We start from the raw sequence: 18,690 nt of genomic DNA on the forward strand, positions 1-18,690 counted from the left end.
AAGTGTTCTACCTCTAAGCACACAGTGTGACTGACTCTTTTTAACTCTTTTTGACTTGACCTTTGAAGGCAAAACTATCCAAAGGTGTTTTCTCTCTTGCTGGGAGGACGTGTACACGCAGCATTGTCCTTTGTTCTCAGGGTGACAGTGCTGCGGTGCTATGCACCCCGCATTCAGATGTCACCAAGTGGGCTGCCCTTGAGGAGGACAGACTGAATTCAGGCATCCTCTGCTAGTGAGGCCTTTTGCAACTCAGTGAGACTGTTTCAAAATAAAAAATAAAAACTAGGGCTAGGCTAAGACAGGAGTATCCGGGTTCACGGCCAACCTCAGCTACTTAGTGAGGCCCTCTGCAACTTAGTGAGACCCTGTTTCAAAATAAAGAATAAAATCGAGCTGGGGATGTAGCTGAACGGTAATATGCCCCTGGGTTCAATCTTCATTACCAAAAAAAAAAAAAAAAAAATAGGGCTGGGGGTGTAGCTCAGAGGTATAATGACCCTGGGTTTTATCCCCGTATCAAAAAAAAAAAAAAAAAAAGGCCTTGTAATCCCTGCGCTTCGGAAGCAGAGACAGGAGGATCGCGCAGGTTCGAAGCCAGCCTCGCTGGCTAAAGGGACCCTGTTTCCAAATAAAAATATAAAATGGTTTGGGAGTGTAGCCTGAAGGTAGAAGGGTTCCATCTCCAGTACCACCAAAAAAAAAAAAAAAAAAAAAAAATAGCTCGGAGGTAGAATGCCCCTGGGTTCCACCCCCAGTACAAAAAAAAAAAAAAAGGAAAAAGCAGCAAAGATTCCCTATATCAAGCTCCTTTCATCTCCACCACCCAACCCCTACTCCCTGCTCCTGCTCGCATCCCCCAATCCCAGTCCAGTCCAGTGTTTCTGAAAGGGTACTCTCTAAATCCCCTAGAGGGCTTTTCTAAAATGCAGATTCCCAGCAAGGTATGATGGTGCATACCTGTAATCTCAGTACTTGGGAGACTGAGACAGGAGGATTGTAGATTCGAGTCCAGCCTCAGTAATTTAGGGAGGCTCTCAGCAATACAGTGAGACTATGTTTCAAAATAACACTAAAAAGGTCTGGGGGATAGCTCAGAGGCAGAACTCCCTCAGGTTCAATCCCCAATAACACACACACACACACACACACACACACACACACACACACACACAAACACACACACACACTGCAGATTCCTAACCCCCATGCATTAAGCCATTGCCCTAACAAGACCAAAGGAGGCCCAAATCCTGCTCTCCACTCCCAGTGTATTTAACTTGGTTCAAAGGTTTAAAGGCAGCTGTAGCAGAAAATGAGCCCAGGAATACTGCAGCCCCAGAAACTGCTTTAACAGAGTGAACTCCCCCTACCATTATACCCATCGCCCCTTCTCAGAGCTACTTATGCAGCTGCTGTCTTTGCCATTAGACCTTGAGCTCTTCTGCTTACTCATGCAGGGCTGTGAGATCAAAACGGATTACGGCCCTCTCCTGCACACTCTGGCTGAATTTGGGTGGCTCTTGACAAGCGTGTTGCCTACACCTATATTGAGACATGACAGGTAATGAAAAGTACCTTTACCTACTCTCACTTCATGCTCAAATGAAGCTTATCTGGGAGATCATTTAACAAATGCCTATTTAAAGCCTTCAAAACCAGTTCTACAAATTACTAATCTGATTTCATGGACCCTGGCAATCAGCAGAGCCAGTATGTTACAGACATACAGGATGTTAGGTCTCAGCGCTCCCTGTGCAAAGCTGCGCTCACCCGCCAGGCTTAGGACTAACTACTGTGGGGAGAGAAGAGGGCCGCCTCTCCCTTCCTCCCTGCGCCCTGGGGTTAGCGTTCCCCTGGAGCACGCACCTGTCCACTGAACCCTACCCTAGAACCAAAGTGCCAAACCTTCCTAAGTACTAACTTCTCCTTTACTTTTCTCCTATTACTAACTTTCCTGGAAAGAAAAAATTGAGTCACTGTACTTAGATTTTTTAATTTATTTTTGAGGGAAGACAATTAAATCTCCTATTTTAAAATGCTTTGTAGCTGGATGCAATTGAGCACACCTGTAATCTCAATATTTGGGAAGCTGAGACAGGAGGATCACAGGTTCAAGACTAGTCTCAGCAACTTAGCGAAACCCTATTTCAAAATAAAAAATAAAATAGGGCTGAGGGAAATCGCCTGGAGGTAGAATGCCCCTGGCTTCAAATTTAGGTACCAAGAGGAAAATAAAAAAAGCTTGGCTGTCCCTTTAACCCAGAGATGTTCTCTCTGCCCTCTTGGCATTCCCAACACGACTGATGGCCAAGGCTGCCCTGCCTGGGCCAGTGACGACCTGCACAGGACGGCACATGGCGCAGTGCCGCGGAGCCCTCCCTGTGGCGCGTCGACCTTCCCAGTGCCCGTGAGATGTGGCCGGGGGAGGCGGTGGCCGGGGGAGGAGGCTCCTCTCATCTTCTCTGTCTCCCAGGGTGGCAGCTGGGCCCTGCCCACATCCTTGCAAACTGCAATGACAGTTGATAGTGTCCTCACAAACTTTAAACACATTTGGTTGACGTGGCTTTATAATCCATCCACACCTAGAGGAGGGGAAGGACTTAAGGAGGATCCAGAGTGAAGACACTCAAGTTCAAAGAGAACCAAAAGGAGCGGCAAGAAGCTAGCAGAGCAGTTGACCAGGTGCTCTGCTCGGGGCCCATAGCAACTGCTGTCAGGTTGAGTGGCAATTCCCCAAGGCACTGTTTCTATCTGACCTACCTATCAAATCACAGGACACAGTGATTCCCAGGCTTTGGCCTTCACACCAGGCACTGTGCAGCCCCTGAGCTCCTCCTGCGGGCCCGGCATGCACCCGAGGTCAGGCTGGGAAGGATGAGAGCAAAGGGGAACCGTGGGACCTGGTGTCCTGTGGAGTGGAGGGTGGGCAGCGTGGGGACCCCCTGACTTTACCACCTTGTGCCAAAATGCATATTGTCACCCATTGCGCCCAGAGTGTGGGAGACCCACTGGTGTGGGGCGGTTGGGTGTTGCTTCTGGAGCTGAGAGAGGGAGGGAGTCCCAGGACCTCGCCCCCCCTCAAGCTCCTTCCGCACCCTAGGTCCTCCAGCGCATGTAGAGTCACAACGGTGGATTTTTCAAGGCCTCGCTCTGAAGGCTTCTCCTCATATGTACTTAGCATGTCAAAGGAGCTCACTGCTCACTACACTGTTGTCTATGAGAGTGAAAAACGGGACAAAATATGAATGTCTATCATTATGAAAATGATTAAAGGAGTTATAGACTGCCAGGCGTCGTGGCACACACTGTAATCCCAGTTCTTGGGAGGCTGAGACAGGAGGATCACGGGTTCATTGTCAGCCTCAGCAAGTAGTGAAACTCATCAACCTAGTGAGACCGTGCTTCAAAAGTAAAAATAAAAGAGGGCTGGAGGTGTAGCTCAGAGGTAGAACCCTCACCCCCACCCCAATACCAAAAGAGAAAAAAGAGTTATAGATTATCCATACAATATAATCATAGGAAGTACGAGGAGATCTATGGATATGTATGTATTGCCATAGATTTCCTTCTGTGATAATCACTGAGATTTGTTTGTTTGTTTTGTAGTACTAGGGATTAAAACCAGGGCATGCTACCTTTGACTAGATCCCCAGCTCTATTTTTTTTTTCTTTTTTCTTTCTTTTTCTTTTTTTTTTTTTTTTTGTGGGTCTGGGGATGGAACCCAGGGGCATTTGACCTCCAAGCTATACCCCCTGCCCTAATTTTTTATTCTTTATTTTGAAACTGGGTCTCACTGAGTTGGGGAGGACCTCACTAAGTAGCTGAGGCTGTCCACGAACCACAATCCTCCGGTCTCAGCCTCCCACATGCTGGGATTACAAGCATGCGCCACCACACCCGGCTCCCAGCCCTATTTTTTTTTTTTTTTTTTTTTAATTTTGAAACAGGGTCCCACAAAGTTGCTGAGGCTAGCCTTGAACCTGTGATTCTCCTGTCTCAGCCTCTCAAGTCCTAGGAGTATAGGCATGTTCCACTGCACCCACCTAAGTTTTTTTTAAGGGCAAATTTAATAGTTTATACACTTTAACTGTATGTAGCAAAACTTCTAAAGGCTACAGAGTAAATTCTTGAGTGGCTAACAATTAGGACTACTGATATGGGAAGGGGAAATTGAAGATTTCTTTTTCTTTATATATTTCTTGTTTCATCTTTATAACAAATATACATTTGTCTCATAATTTTTTAAAATCAAAATAATTTTTTTGTGTGGAATTAGGTGTTTTTGGTTTTTTTTTTTTTTTGGTGGTGGTATTGGAAGCCCTTCTACCTCTGGGCTATACTCCCAGACCTATTTTATACTTTTATTTTTTTATTTGGAAACAGGGTCTCTTAAGCCAGCGCAGCTGACTTCGAACCTGCGCAATCCTCCTGTCTCCGCCTCCCAAGCGAGGGGATTACAAGTGTGCGCCACCACACCCGGCTGGAATTAGGTTTTGAATCCAGGGGCATTCTGACTCTGAGCTACACTCCCATCACTATTTTTTATTCTTTATTTTGAAACAGGGTCTTACTAAGCAGCTGAGACTGGCAGTGAACCTTTGATCCTCCTGTCTCATCCTCCCAAGTACTGGGATTACAAACAAAACCCACCTCGCCAGGCTAAAATCAAATTTAAAAACAAAAGGCCGGCCAGGCGTGGTGGCACACACCTGTAATTCTAATACTTGGGAGACTGAGACAGGAAGAATGAGTAGGTTCGAAGCCAGATTCAGCAGCTTAGTGAGGCTCTCAGCAACTTAGTGAGACCTTGTTTCCAAATAAAATATAAAATAGATCTGCAAATATACAAAAATAAATAACAAAAGGCCAGTCAACCAATAGTGGCAACTGATTTGGGAGGCTGAGACAAGATGATCGCAGTTCCCAGAAAGTCTCAGCTACTACTTAGTGAGGCCCTTTGCAACTGAGACCCCGTTTCAAAATAAAGAATAAAAAATAGAGCTGGGGATATAGCGTGGAGGTAGAATGCACCTGGCTTCCATCCCCAGTATCACAAAAAAATAGGAATAGTGGCAGCTATACACGGTATCTGGCCCTGAAGGTGCTGTGAGAGGCTAAGTTTACATTTAACTCAGTACATAACCAGAGGCTTGCGTTCAGGGTTGAAGTAGGTCATGGTTGTATATAGTGCATAATAGAACCCAATAACTAATCAAAGGCTAGAGAGTTACTTTAGTCTGTGGGTTCTATAGGCATATTAAAAAGAAGAGAGACTGTAGCTAGGCGTGGTGACTCACACTTGTAATCCCAGCTTTCTGGAGGCTAAGACCGAAGGATCGCAGTTCGCGAACGGCCTCAGCTACTACTTAGTGAGGCCCTTTGCAACTCAGTGAGACCCTGTTTCAAAAAACAAAGAATAAAAAATAGGGCTGGGGGTGTAGCTCGGAGGTCGAATGCCCCTGGGTTCCATCATCCCCAGACCTGAAAAAAGAAAAAAAAGAAAGAAAGAAAGAAAGAAAACTGAGACTTAAAGAGGTCACATGACTTTCCTGGAGTTATATAAGTAGTAAAGGGTAAAGCTACAATTAAACACGATCCTCTGTACCTTCAAAGCCTGGGCTATTAACCACACTTCTCATTTCAGAGCTGAAAACCTTCAAGCTCTATTCTTTTCCTTGACCAAGGTCAACTATACACAATTTTTCTTTATATTTAAAGTTGACACGAGCAATAGTGATTACCATCTTTGCGTGTACCGAGGAGCTATGTCTAGCATGTAACTGTTAGAGCATGTTTGGACAAGAGGTAAAGGCAGAGGATAAGGTTTTTACCCACAATCCTCCTTCCAATGAACCTTTACCTTTATCTTATGTTGTCTATGGTGCAGGTCCTTGGAAGGACCCAGGTCACAAAATATAAAGGAACAAAATAAACATGAAGATTGCACATACTCCTTGGCAAACCAAAGAAGAGTAGACCTTGAGCAGCTCAGTGTCCCTGCTTGCATACAGGCGACCGCTGTTCAAGTATGTTTTCTGCTTTCTTCCCTCCAGGCTCAATAGCAGATCCATCTAAGCAAGGATCTGCTAAATGCTGGTGCTGCCCTCAAATCTCCTTAGTTCGACCATTGACCTTATTTTTTAATCTTTTTTTTTTTTTTTTTTTGGTGGTGGTACTGGAGTTCCTGGAAGCCCTTCTACCTCTGGGCTACACTCCCAGACTAGACCTATTTTATATTTTTATTTGGAAACAGGGTCTCCTAAGCCAGCGCACACGGCTGGTTTCGAACCTGCGCGATCCTCCTGTCTCCGCCTCCCAAGCACGGGGATTATAAGCGTGCGCCACCTCGCCAGGCTTATTCTTTATTTTGAAACAGGGTCTCAGTAAGTTGCCAAGGGCCTCACTAAGTAGCTGAAGATGTCCATGAACCACGATCCTCCAGTCTCAGCCTCCGGAATGCTGGAATTACAAAAGTGCGCCACCACGCCCAAGTTTTAAGTCTGTTTTCTGATCTGAAAATCAGATAGTCAGGTATAATAATGTGACCTTAAGCAGATTGTCATTTTGATTGAGTAAGATAATATATGAAAAGCATGCAGGGCCTGAGCTAGTAGGCTAGTCAATTAGAGCTATCATTGGGGGCCTAATCCTTTAGCAGAACCCAAATCCCTAATAAGCAGAAACTGCTGGTTCAAGCATGATAGCTGGCCTGTCCTAAGTCAGTATGTTTCAGAACATGTCAGTACTATCATTCACTATATACAAAATCAGTATTGAGGATTATGAGACAACACTCAAAATAGAAATAAGTAGCAGCCAGGTGTGGCGGCGCACGCTTGTAATCCCAGTACTTGGGAGGCTGAGATAGGGTTCACAGCCAGCCTCAACTACTTAGTGAGGCTCTTTACAGCTTAGTGAGACCCAGTTTCAAAATAAAGAATAAAAAATTGGGCTGGGGGTATAGCTTGGAGGTAGAATGCCCCTGGATTCAATCCCCAGCACTACAAAAAAAAAAAAAAAAAAGTATTTCCTCATATGCAACAATAGTGTCTTAAGTATTTCAGCTTTCTCCAGCTCTTCTAATCACCCATACTTGAATGTTCTCTACGTGAGGCGTTTCTGCTCATTTCTCTCATTACATAATTCTATCCTGTTACCACATTACATAAAAATATTTCCCAGTGTCTCTAGGTTAAGATTGTTGCTTCATGTTCACGAGCAGTATCATATCACCAAGGTTTAAAGCTGTGTTGCCATAAAACATCATAATGTCGTAATGTGATATCTTACATTAGTCCAAGGTTATGTGCCAGAATCCCTTCTTAACCATTATCACTGTGCAATTACAACACTGGATCCTTTTTCTCTTCAAAAAATCTAAGTGAAAATTGACATAAAACTCTTCCAGGCAAATTCGGTGGAGGACCAGATTAGCTAAGCTAGCAACTAATATTACTGATTTTTTTTTTAAATCACAGGAATAAAATGGAAGGAAGAACCAAAGTTCCTTCTATCTGGTGCTTCAAAAACAGCAGCTTTGTTCCCTCTCTCCACATTCTTATCCAATTATGGGGTTCTGGCAGGCATGTGCATTGCAACAAGAATCTCAAGGCTTTTCTGATACATTACAGACACTGAATCATAACCTCACATTATAAGAAAAAGAATTTTCTTTTCTTTCTTTTCTTTTATTTCCTCTTTTTTTTTTTTTTTTTGGTGTTTTTGGGGGTGGAACCCAGAGGCTTTCTACCTCCGGGCTATACTCCCAGACCCATTTTATATTTTTTATTTGGAACAGGGTCTCACTAAGTTGCTGAGAGCCTCACTAAGTAGCTGAGGCTGGCTTCGAACCTGTGCGATCCTCCTGTCTCAGCCTCCCAAGCGCTGGGATTACAAGTATGCACCACCATGCCTGGCTTATTCTTTATTTTTTAATTTTATAGATAGATAGATAGATAGATAGATAGATATGTAGATTTTTTTTTTTTTTTTTGCGAGTCTGGGGATGGAACCCAGAGGCTTTTGACCTCCAAGCTACACCCCCTGCCCAATTTTTTATTCTTTTTATTTTTGAAACAGGGTCTCACTGACTTGCAGAGGGCCTCACTAAGTAGCTGAGGCTGTCTGCGAACCGCGATCCTCCTGTCTCAGCCTCCCAAATGCTGGGATTACAAGCGTGCACCACCACACCCGGTTTTATTCTTTATTTTCAAATAGAGTCTCACTAAGTTGCAGAGAGCCTTACTAAGTTGCTGAGGCTGTCCATAAATCTATGATTCTCCTGTCTCAGCTTCCCAAGTACTGAGATTACAAGTGTGCACCACCATGCCCCATTGAGAGAAAATTTTAGAAATTTTAAAAAAGTGTGCCATCATTTACCTCCCAAAGGACAAAATATAAAGGCAGAGACTTTTTGGTATAATTGAATCAAGTTATATCATACTAAGAATACCTAAAAGTCTAGTCTTTAAAGACAAGACGTGTATAACAAAAAAGAAAAACTTGTCTTCTCCCTGTGATGTTAGGAGCCCTGCTTTTCCTTTTCTTCTGACTCTGCAGAAGACTCGGCAGCCTGTGGGCAGTGCGGCTCAGAGGCACTGCAAGTCTGTGGAGTTATTTGAGACACTTGAATGTCCCAGTAATGTCCTCCGAATCCTCGTGTGGCAGCCAAAGCAGGAGTTGCATATTTACATTCAGTGTGGTGTGAGGGTTTGGTCCATTTTAATGCAGTTCTCATCCTTGTCTAATTTAAATTCTGTGGAAACTGTAAAGTATAATTCTAGGGAGTTAAGCTCCTCAAAGTATTCTTGCTGTGAGCAGCATTTTGATAAGGCCACTTTTTTTTCTTTTCTTTTTTGTTTTTTGTTTTTGTTTTTTGTTTTTTTTTTGCTACTAGGGATTAAACCCGGGACATTCTGCTTCTGAGCTACACCCCCAGAATTATTTTATTTTAAAGCAGGGTCTCACTAAATTGCTAAGGGTCATCTTTAATTGCTGACCTTGAACCTTTGATCTTCCTGCCTCTGCCTCCCAAGTACTAGGATTACAGCAAGTGCCAAAGCCTGGCTATGATGACATTTTTTAAATAGTCAATTTGTCTGTTATATGTACTGTACTTCCAATCTGAACTTACATTTTGCATGTGGGTTGGGATGGAGAGGGAGAGGTTGGGAGGAGCTAGATTGTGGTAGTGCTTTTTTTTTTTTTTTTTTTTTTTTTTTGCGGTACTGAGGATGGAACTCAGGGGCACTCTAACTCCAAGCCCTATTTTTTTTTTTTAATTCTTTATTTGAAACAGGGTCTCACTGAGTTGCAGAGGACCTCACTAAGTAGCTGAGGCTGTCCAGGAGCCTAAGATCCTCTTGTCTAGGCTCTTTTTTGACTCTTTTTTTTTTTTTTTCCAGTACTGGGGATGAAACCCAAAGGCATTGTACCTCCGAGCTACACCCCCAGCCCTACTTTTTAGTCTTTTTTTTTTTTTTTTTTTTTTTGGTGGTACTGGGGTTCCTGGAAGCCCTTCTACCTCCAGGCTACACTCCCAGACCTATTTTTACATTTTTATTTGGAAACAGGGTCTCCTAAGCCAGCGCGCGTGGCTGGCTTCGAACCTGCGCGATCCTCCTGTCTCTGCCTCCCAAGCCTGGGGATTACAAGCGCGCGCCACCACGCCTGGCTTAGTCTTTTCATTTTTTTGAAACAGGGTCTCACTGAGTTGCAAAAGGCCTCACTAAGTAGCTAAGGCTATCTGTGAACTGCAAACCGCGATCCTCCAGTCTCTGCCTCCCGAATACTGGGATTACTCTTTTTTTGTTTTTGATACATACAATATGTACCAGTATTGGGAATGGCCTAGGAAGATTTGAGAAAGCTCTGATTATTAATGAATATATTTCAAAAATCGGGTGGGGGCAGATCTGTGAAAGAAGTTGGTTTCTGCCTAGAAGCAGGCAACTATTCCAATGCAAATTAACCTACTAAAGGTTATTAGCAAGTCAATAGGAGAGGGGAACTAGGACTTCCTAGTCCTCTAAAGACAGGTTTACATAATTGGATAATCTAGCTAGGATGGGAGGAAGGGGTCGACCTTGTGAAAGGAGACACCTTGGCAGGGAAAGTAAGGGGAGGAAACTTACAGGGACTTTTACTACGTCAGAATTACGTGAAACAAGATGGAGGATGTCATGTATAAAAAGTCTGTTCCGTGTTTTGTACTTTGGTGATTTCGCTCGAAGCACCCCCTCATGTAACATGAGGCTATAACTATCTTCTGTATTTCTAACTTTGTTGTTGTTGTTTGTTTTGTTTTGTTTTTGTTTTTATTTTTATTTTGGTGGTACTGGGGTTCCTGAAAACCCTTCTACCTCTGGGCTACACTCCCAGACCTATTTTTATACTTTATTTAAATTTGGAAACAGGGTCTCTTAAGCCAGCGCACGCGGCTGGCTTTGAACCTGCGCGATCCTCCTGTCTCCGTCCACCTCCCAAGCACGGGGATTACAAGCGTGCGCCACCACGCCTGACTTAAATGAAAGCTTTTTATAAGAATATTTTTATTTCATAAGTGACCAAGCAGTTGCAGATAAGCCCATTCCTCCTCCTCTTCTCCCTCTTCCTCTTTCCACTCCTCCTACTCCTGTGTGTGTGTGTGTGTGTGTGTGTGTGTGTGTGTGTGTGTGTGTATGATGGGGAGCAAACCCAGAGGAATTCTACCTCAGCGACACTGGCCCTGTTATTTTGAGACAGGGTTTCACTGAGTTGCCCAGGCCGGCCTTGAACCTGCAGTCCTCCTGTCTCAGCATCTCAAGTAACTAGTATTGTAGGTGTGTGCCACTGCGCCCAGCTCCATGCCCTCTCTGTTAAGCCCAGCTGAGTTACATTCACAGTGATTTGTTTTGCTTTAACTAGAATGTCGTTTCAGTTTTACTCAAATGTTTGCACTGTTGAGCATCTACTGTGTACACGGCAATATTTTAATGGCCAGAAGTGAACTATGGCTTCAGTGCTCCACTTGGAGGACAACTCAGTCACAGTAACTAATGCAGACGAGGACAAGTGTCTGGAGCTATGTTACCAACAGCGCTAAGTGGTTACTGGTGAGGAGTATGAAAACCTCAGACTTTACAGTGGTTTGTGGTCCTTTGAAAGGCCACAATACACACACAGATATATAGCTTGTCCTTGTCTTTAAAACTGAATAGAAGCCGGGCGTGGTGGCGCACGCTTGTAATCCCAGCACTTGGGAGGCTGAGGCAGGAGGATCTCAGGTTCCCCGACAGCCTCAGCTACTTAGTGAGGCCCCCGGCAACTTAGTGAGACCCTATTTCCAAATAAAGACTAAAAAATAGGGCTGGGGGTGTAGCTCGGAGGTAGAATGCCCCTGGGTTCTATCCCCAGTACGGCAAAAAAAAGAAAAGAAAAGAAAAGAAAGAGAGAGAGAGAAAGAAAGAAAGAAAGAAAGAAAGAAAGAAAGAAAGAAAGAAAGAAAGAACTTTCTTTTCCCTTCTCGTGCACCCCTTCCCTGAACCTGCTCCACTTCTCAGCTCCACCTCGCTTTCCACTGTGGATGAGCAGGCGCAAGGAAATGGCCCCTGTGGCCGGGCTCCCGGCAGGCAGTGGGGGCCCTTCATGCTCTTGGCTGATTGGACCTTCACAAATTCCTGACAAGAAACTGAATCAGAGAAAGTATGGACTTTAATTAAACTAATCATCTTTGGATGCTCAGATTCGAGCCCAGGAACTGTCTGGTTCCAAAGCTATTTTTCCAGTGTGCTTCCTGCCTGCCAAATGCAAGCCCAGGCTTTTCCAAAAACCTGCTAATCCCCCCCTCCACTGACCACTATCACATGATGATTTAAGGTTCCCAAAGTTACATCACACTTTATACCAAGTCTTTTGCCCTAATAGAGAATAAGATCAAACTAAAAGGAGCTGGGTGTGGTGGTGTACCCTGGTAACCCCAGTGCTTGGGAGCCTGAAACAGGAGGATGGCAGGGTCAGGGTCAGTCTCAGATACTTAGGCCCTCCCAACTTAGTGAGACATTGTTTCCAAATAAAATATATATATTAAAAAATAGGACTGGGCGTGTAGCTCAAAGGTAGTTCATCCCCAGTACTGAAAAAAAAAAAAAAACCCTAAAATGCAACTAGACCAGAAGAAGCAGTCTTTTAAAAAGTAAAATAAAATAAGCAGTCTTCTATTATATCACTTTGGGGAAAGATCTGATATTTCTCAAAATTCAGTGGCATCAGTGTTTGAGATTTCCAAATGGTGTGCAGCTGACATACACTAGGGCCAGCGTTCCAGCGCTGCGTTCATTTTCTGAAAGAAAGAGCTCAGCGTAAGATGCAGCTAATAGTAAGGTTTTGTTGGGGATTTTTGCATAATAAAAGTCGTAATGGAGCAACATTAGTGGAGACACTCCCCCATAAATCCATGGAGACTGGAAAGCATTTCAGAGGAACACAAACGCCAACTAGTCTTTGGCAAGGGGTAATCTGCCATGATGATAGTTAAATAAGGGGAATACTGAGTGGCTGACTACAAAGACACATCTTGAAAATAAAACTGGCTGTGGCTGGCCTCTTAGCTGAAAATTTCTCACAAGCGGAGCTCAAATGTCGTTTCTTTTTTTTTGATAAGGCAGATTTTTACAGTGCACAACAAGAAGCTTAAGTCAGAGTTTTTGACCTAATAATATTCCTATTCCTGAGAATTTGTCTCAAAGGAATAATTTGTAAGAGGAAGACCATACACTTTTTTTTTTTTTTTTTTTTGCGGTACTGGAGATGGAACCCAGGGGCATTCTACCTCTGAGTGACAGCCCAGCCCTATTTTTTATTCTTTATTTTGAAACAGGGTCTCACTAAGTTGCAAAGGGTGTCACTAAATCGCTGAGGCTGAATGCGAACCTTGATCCTTCTGTCTCAGCCTTTCAAATCCTGGGATTACAAGTGTGCGCCACCACGATGGGCTATAACCATATAATTTATAATGAACAGGAAACTGGAAACACCTTAATTATCTTTCGTGTGTGTGTGTGTGTGTGTGTGTGTGTGTGTGTGTGTGTGTGGTACTGGGGATTGAACCCAGGGGCATTCTACCTCTGAGCTATACCCCCAGCCCTATTTTTTATTCTTTATTTTTGAAACAGGGTCTCACTGAGTTGCAAAGGGCCTCATTAAATAGCTGAGGCTGGCCATGAACCTGCCATCCTCCTGTCTTAGCTTTTTGAATCCTGGGATTGCAAGTGCAGCCACGATGCCTAGGGGAGGGAGGTGGCTAGATTTCTGAGAGCCTTGCTAAATTTCTGAGGCTGGCTTCAAATCTTTCGTTTCAGCCTTCCAAGTACTGGGACTGCAGGTGTGCGTCACCATAGCCAGCTGTCACAAGATTATTTTACAAAGGATCTATGTGGGTCATTCAAGCCAAGTGTGGACTAGAGAGAATTAATTAGCCATTCACAAATACTAACACTGTAATTTTAACTTGCAGTGAAGGGAATCTGGCCACAAAGCAGGTGGTATTCCTTCAGAGGCCAGTCATGTGGACTTCAGCTGCTCAAACCCCAGAAGTGAGTAGTGGATGCTTTATGAATTGGATGTGGTATTAGAGCATGAATCCTTAACCATCATTGTAATTCCAATGGCGAGTGCAGGTAAGCCAGTGGACCTGATACGGAAACAGCCTTCTAAGCCAACATTTTAGGAAGGGAACAGGCCCGCCACTAAGCAGCATCAGATTGTTCTGAAAGGGACCAAATAAATATTCCATGACAAAATAGGCCTCTTTGATATAAGGATTATTTTGAGCTGAAGGCAATTAAGAAACACCAGATGCAGGATTTGGTGACGCATTCCTGTAATCCCAGTACTTGGGAAGCTGAGACAGGAAAGTGGCAGGTTCCAGGCCAGCTTCAGTGACTTAAGGAGACCTTGTTTCAAAATTTAAAAAATATATAGAGAGAGAGATGGGGATATAGCTCAGAGGCAAAATGTCCCTGGGTTCAATCCCCAGTACCACGAAAAAGAAAAGAAAAAAGAAACAGCAGACACAGGAAGAAGTCTCTGCCCTCCTCTTTTTTGGAAAAAATAAATAAGGCATAAATTTTACTTCATACACGGGGCATCACGAAGAGCAACTTATCAAGATGCTGTCTCGAGCCAGGTGTGGTGGCGCACGCTTGTAATCCCAGCATTTGGGAGGCTGAGACCAGAGGATCACAGTTCACAGACAGCCTCAGCTACTTAGTGAGGCCCTATGCAACTCAGTGAGACCCAGTTTCAAAATAAAGAATAATAATTTAAAAAAAAAAAGGCAGGGGGTGTAGCTCAAAGGTCGAATGCCCCTGGGTTGCATTCCCAGACCCACAAAAAAAAAAAAAAAAAAAAAAAAAAGACGCTGTCTCAAATTAAAACAAAAAGGCCAGGGATATGAACCAGGTATGGTGGCACGTGCTTGTAATCCCAGCATTTGGGAGGCTGAGACAGGAGGATCACAGTTCACAGACAGCCTCAGCTACTTAGTGAAGCCCTTTGCAATTCAGTGAGACCCTGTATCAAAGTAAAAGAATAAAATATAGGGCTGGGGGTGTAGCTAGGAGATAGAATGCCCCTGGGTTCCACCCCCAGTGTCACAATAATAACAAAAATTACAAACTTTTGCTCTATGAATGACATAATATTAAAAAGACAAGACACAGACTGAGGAAAGAGCCAACAAGTCTCATTCATGACAAAGGATTTATATCAGAATAAATCAAGAACTCTCAGCCAGGCGCGGTGGGGCACTCTTGTAATCCCAGTACTTGGGAAGCAGAGACAGGAGAAGTGCAGGTTCAAGCCAGCCTCAGGGACTTAGTGAGGCCCTGTTTCAAAAAAAGAAAAAAAAAAATAGGGTCAGGGGTATAATATGCCTTTGGGATCTATCCCCAGTACCACCACCAAAAATAGTTAAAGACACAAAAGTCAATCACTAAGCCAGATATGAGAAGGAGGGAGGGGGAGGGGAGGGGTGGGACTTGGGGAAGGGCTCATGGTGTGTGCGTGATGCCTCTACCATCTTGTACTCCATTAAGATGTATGACTACAATGCACTAATAAGAAAAATTTTTTAAAGACCTGAATATAGCTGGGCATGGTGGCTCATGCTTGTAATCGTTTGTAAACATTTAGGAGGCTGAGGCAGGAGCATTAGGGTTCACAGCCATCCTCAGCTACTTAGTGAGGCCCCTTGCAACTCCATGAGACCATTTCAAAATAAAGAATAAAAAATAGGGTTGGGAGCCAGGCGTGGTGGTGCACGCTTGTAGTCCTAGCATTTGGGAAGATGAGACAGGAGGATTGCAGTTTGCTGGGCGTGGTGGCGCACGCTTGTAATTCCAGCATTTGGGAGGCTGAGACCAGAGAATAGAGGTTTGTGGACAGCCTCAGCTACTTAGTGAGGCCCTCTGATAAAAAATAGGGCAGAGGTGTAGCTCAGAGATCTATTGCCCCTGGGTTCCATCCCCAGACCCGCAAAAAAAAAAAAAAAGTTAAAATGGTGATAAGAGACCAACATACACCTGTTAGAATGACTAAAATAAACAAGCCCAGGAAAGACTAGGGCAGGCAGGACTCTCACATTGCTGGTGGGGGTGCAAAAAATCACCCTGGAAAGCAACCTGGCAGCTGGGTGTGGTGGCGCATGCTTGTAATCCCAGAGGATGGAGGTTCACAGACAGCCTCAGCTACTTAGTGAGACCCTCTGCAACTCAGTGAGACCCTGTTTCAAAATGAAGAATAAAAAATAGGGCTGGGGGTACAACTTGGAGGTAGAATGGTAGAATGCTCCTGGGTTCCATCCCCAGTAACACACACACACACACACACACACACACACACACACACACAAGCAATCTGGCAGCTTCGCACACTTCCCGTATGACTCAGCAATCTCTCCCTTGGGTATTTACTAGAGAAATACAAACTCGAGTTCACACAAAAGCCTATACACAAATATTTATCCCAGCTCTAGTCATAATTGCCCCAAACTAGGAACAACCCAAATGTCTTCAACAGGTGGATGGATAAACGACTGGGAAACATCCACACATTTAGATACTGTTCAGAACTAACACTAGTAATACGAACAGTAACTTGGATTAGTCTCAAAGGCAGTATGCCCAACCAAAGAAGCCGATCTCCAGAGCTATTATTCCACTTACCTGACATCCTCAAGAAAATGGAACTTGTGGGCCCTTTGTTGAATCAGTTCTCTAAAACAAACCAAGAACTGAAGGAGCAGCAGCAAGAAGATTGTTCTGAATTAGATCTTTTTCAAGGTAACTATAATTGAACTATATGAATACTAAGAAATATTTATTTAACATAGACAAGTGTGGTAGTGCACGCCTGCAACCCCAGTATGTGTAAGGTTTAGACAGGGGGATCTCAAGTTCAATGCCAGCCTCGACAGCTTAACAAAACCCTCTTTCAAAAGAAAAAATAATTCGGGAGGCTGAGACAGGAGGATCACGGTTCGCGGACAGCCTCAGCTACATAGTAAGGCTCTTTGCAATTCAGTAAAATAAAGAATAAAAAATAGGCTGGGGGTGTAGCTCAGACATAGAATGCCCCTGAGTTTCATCCCTAGTACCTCAAAGAAAGAGAGAAGGAAGGAAGGAAGGAAGGGAGGGAGGAAGAAAGAACTAGAGCTGGGCATGTAGCTCAGAGATAGAATGCCCCTAGGTTCAATCTCCAGTACCAAAGAAAGATTGATTTAACATAGATGTTAACTTTTTTTTAACCTTGTAGTAAGATACTTGCCAGACTTTTATCTTCTATTTTCAGTTACTTTAAGTTGATGTGGAATAACTTGAAAAGCAGAAAGGCCATATTTCATTCATTAGCAGTTAGTGTTCCCAACTGAAGGTCATAGGAAATCAAATCAGGGCTAGTGCAGATACAGGATGGTGAGCGTCTCAGAGTGCATCTCATACAAATAAAGGGGGAGCCTGTTGCTTTCATTGCCAAAGTTCTTCCTCCAGGGAATGCTCTCCACCGAAGGATGGGCCTCTTCCTGGGCAGGCAGGAGAGGAAGCACCATCACCTCTGCCGTGGGGCAGGTGAGCTGGAGAGCAGCACTCTTCCATATCCCTTATCAGCATCTCAGGCCAGTGAGATACATATGAGAACTGACTGGCTTCTAGGTGGAAAGATACTGGAACAGCACAAACCATCAAAAACAGAGAGCTTCAGCCGGGCGTGGTGGCGCACGCTTGTAATCCCAGTACTTGGGAGGCTGAGACAGGAGGATTGCCTGGGTTCGAAGCCAGCCTTGGCTACTTACTGAGGCTCTCAGCAACTCAGTGAGACCGTGTTTCCAAATAAAGAATAAAAAAATAGGGCTGAGGGTGTAGCTCAGAGGTAGAATGCCCCTGGTTTCCATTCTCAGTACCACAAAAAAAAAAACCAAAAAACAAAAACAAAAAAAACTTAGAGAGCTCAGAGATCCAGGGCCCCAGGTGCTGATAGCAGAGTCCACATTGCCCGGTGTCCCTCTCTTGTTTGCCTTGGCTTCTCTGTGTATGTGCAGAGGGCTTGCTATGACCCGAGCTTGGCCCCTCATGCAAAAAAACAAACCAAAAAAAAGCCGTTTGGGGCTGGGGAGGTAGCTCACTTGCCTAGTACGTGCGAGTCCCTGGGTTCCATGCCCAGCACCCTCCAAAAACAGAAAAGGAAGTACTTCTTTACCTAGGGTCAGCATAGCAATTCCAGAGAACTGTGGATGTGTGGAGTCACCTGGCCACATTGCAGCAGAGGAGGCAGGTAGGAAAGCTGGCTGGAAAGGTGGTCCACCCCGCCCTGGCTCCTCCAGGGCTCACACGATTTTGCCAGATCCAGAGTGGGACAACCCTAGAACACGTTCTGCCAACAGGCAGGCTGGCGCCTCTGCATATTTCGAAACCTCTCGCTCTTCCAAGTGGACCAACGCAATCTTCAGAGTGCTGGTATAATTTTTTTTTTTTTTTTTTTTTTTTTTTTTGGTGGTGGTGGTGGTATTAGGGATTGAACCCAAGGTTTTGTTTTTTGCTTTTTGCTTTTTGTTTTTTGGTGTGTGGTACTGGGGATGGAACCCAGGGTCATTCCAAGCTACACCCCCCAGGCCAATTTTTTATTCTTTATTTTGAGACAGGGTCTCACTGAGTTGCAAAGGGTCTCTCTAAGTAGCTGAGGCTGTCCAGTGTGCCGGTATTGGAAAATTGCTTTGATATTAATTTCCAAAATGTAAAATATAGTCAGGGCCTGTGTGCTGTGCAGCACTCAGGCAGGGAGGGGGCGGCAGCTGTTACAATGCAGAGTTCCCCTCTGCCTTTGCCCTTTGTTCTAATGATTAACCTATAGTAAAAGCCTTAGAGTCAATTGAAGCCTTTAGCCCTAAAACTATATAGAGGCCATCAGTGCCTCTGTTTATCTCCTCTCCTCTGTGATCTGGCCTGGCTATAGGAAAGGCAAACTGTGTGTGTGGCTTCAAAGCAGCCTAGTTGATGAGCAACTAATACTGCCCAATACAATAGAGGCAAGGGCCAGGTAGATTATTGACACCTGCATTTAGTAAGTGCGCTGTGCAGACACAGAGAGGAACTCTACATTGAAATCGCTGCAGCCCCCTCCCTGCCTGAGTGCCTGCACAGCACCCAGCCCCGGAA

The 18,690-nt window shown here is 44.3% G+C and overlaps 1 protein-coding gene across 1 annotated transcript in view; it reads left to right on the forward strand.

Moving 5' to 3' along the window:
- The window catches only part of RFTN2 (raftlin family member 2), a gene marked incomplete at its 3' end in the record, with an annotated part of 67,352 nt that overhangs the window by 43,076 nt on the left and 5,586 nt on the right, over nt 1–18,690 (forward strand). The window contains exons 7-8 of the mRNA XM_080689097.1: nt 1,461–1,564; nt 13,497–13,575. Of these exons, the coding sequence (XP_080545223.1) occupies nt 1,461–1,564; nt 13,497–13,575 (183 nt within the window). The remainder of the gene's footprint in view (nt 1–1,460; nt 1,565–13,496; nt 13,576–18,690) is intronic.

The sequence above is a fragment of the Muscardinus avellanarius genome, assembly GCF_963383645.1.
Source record: "Muscardinus avellanarius genome assembly, chromosome: 2".
Lineage (NCBI taxonomy): Eukaryota > Metazoa > Chordata > Mammalia > Rodentia > Gliridae > Muscardinus > Muscardinus avellanarius.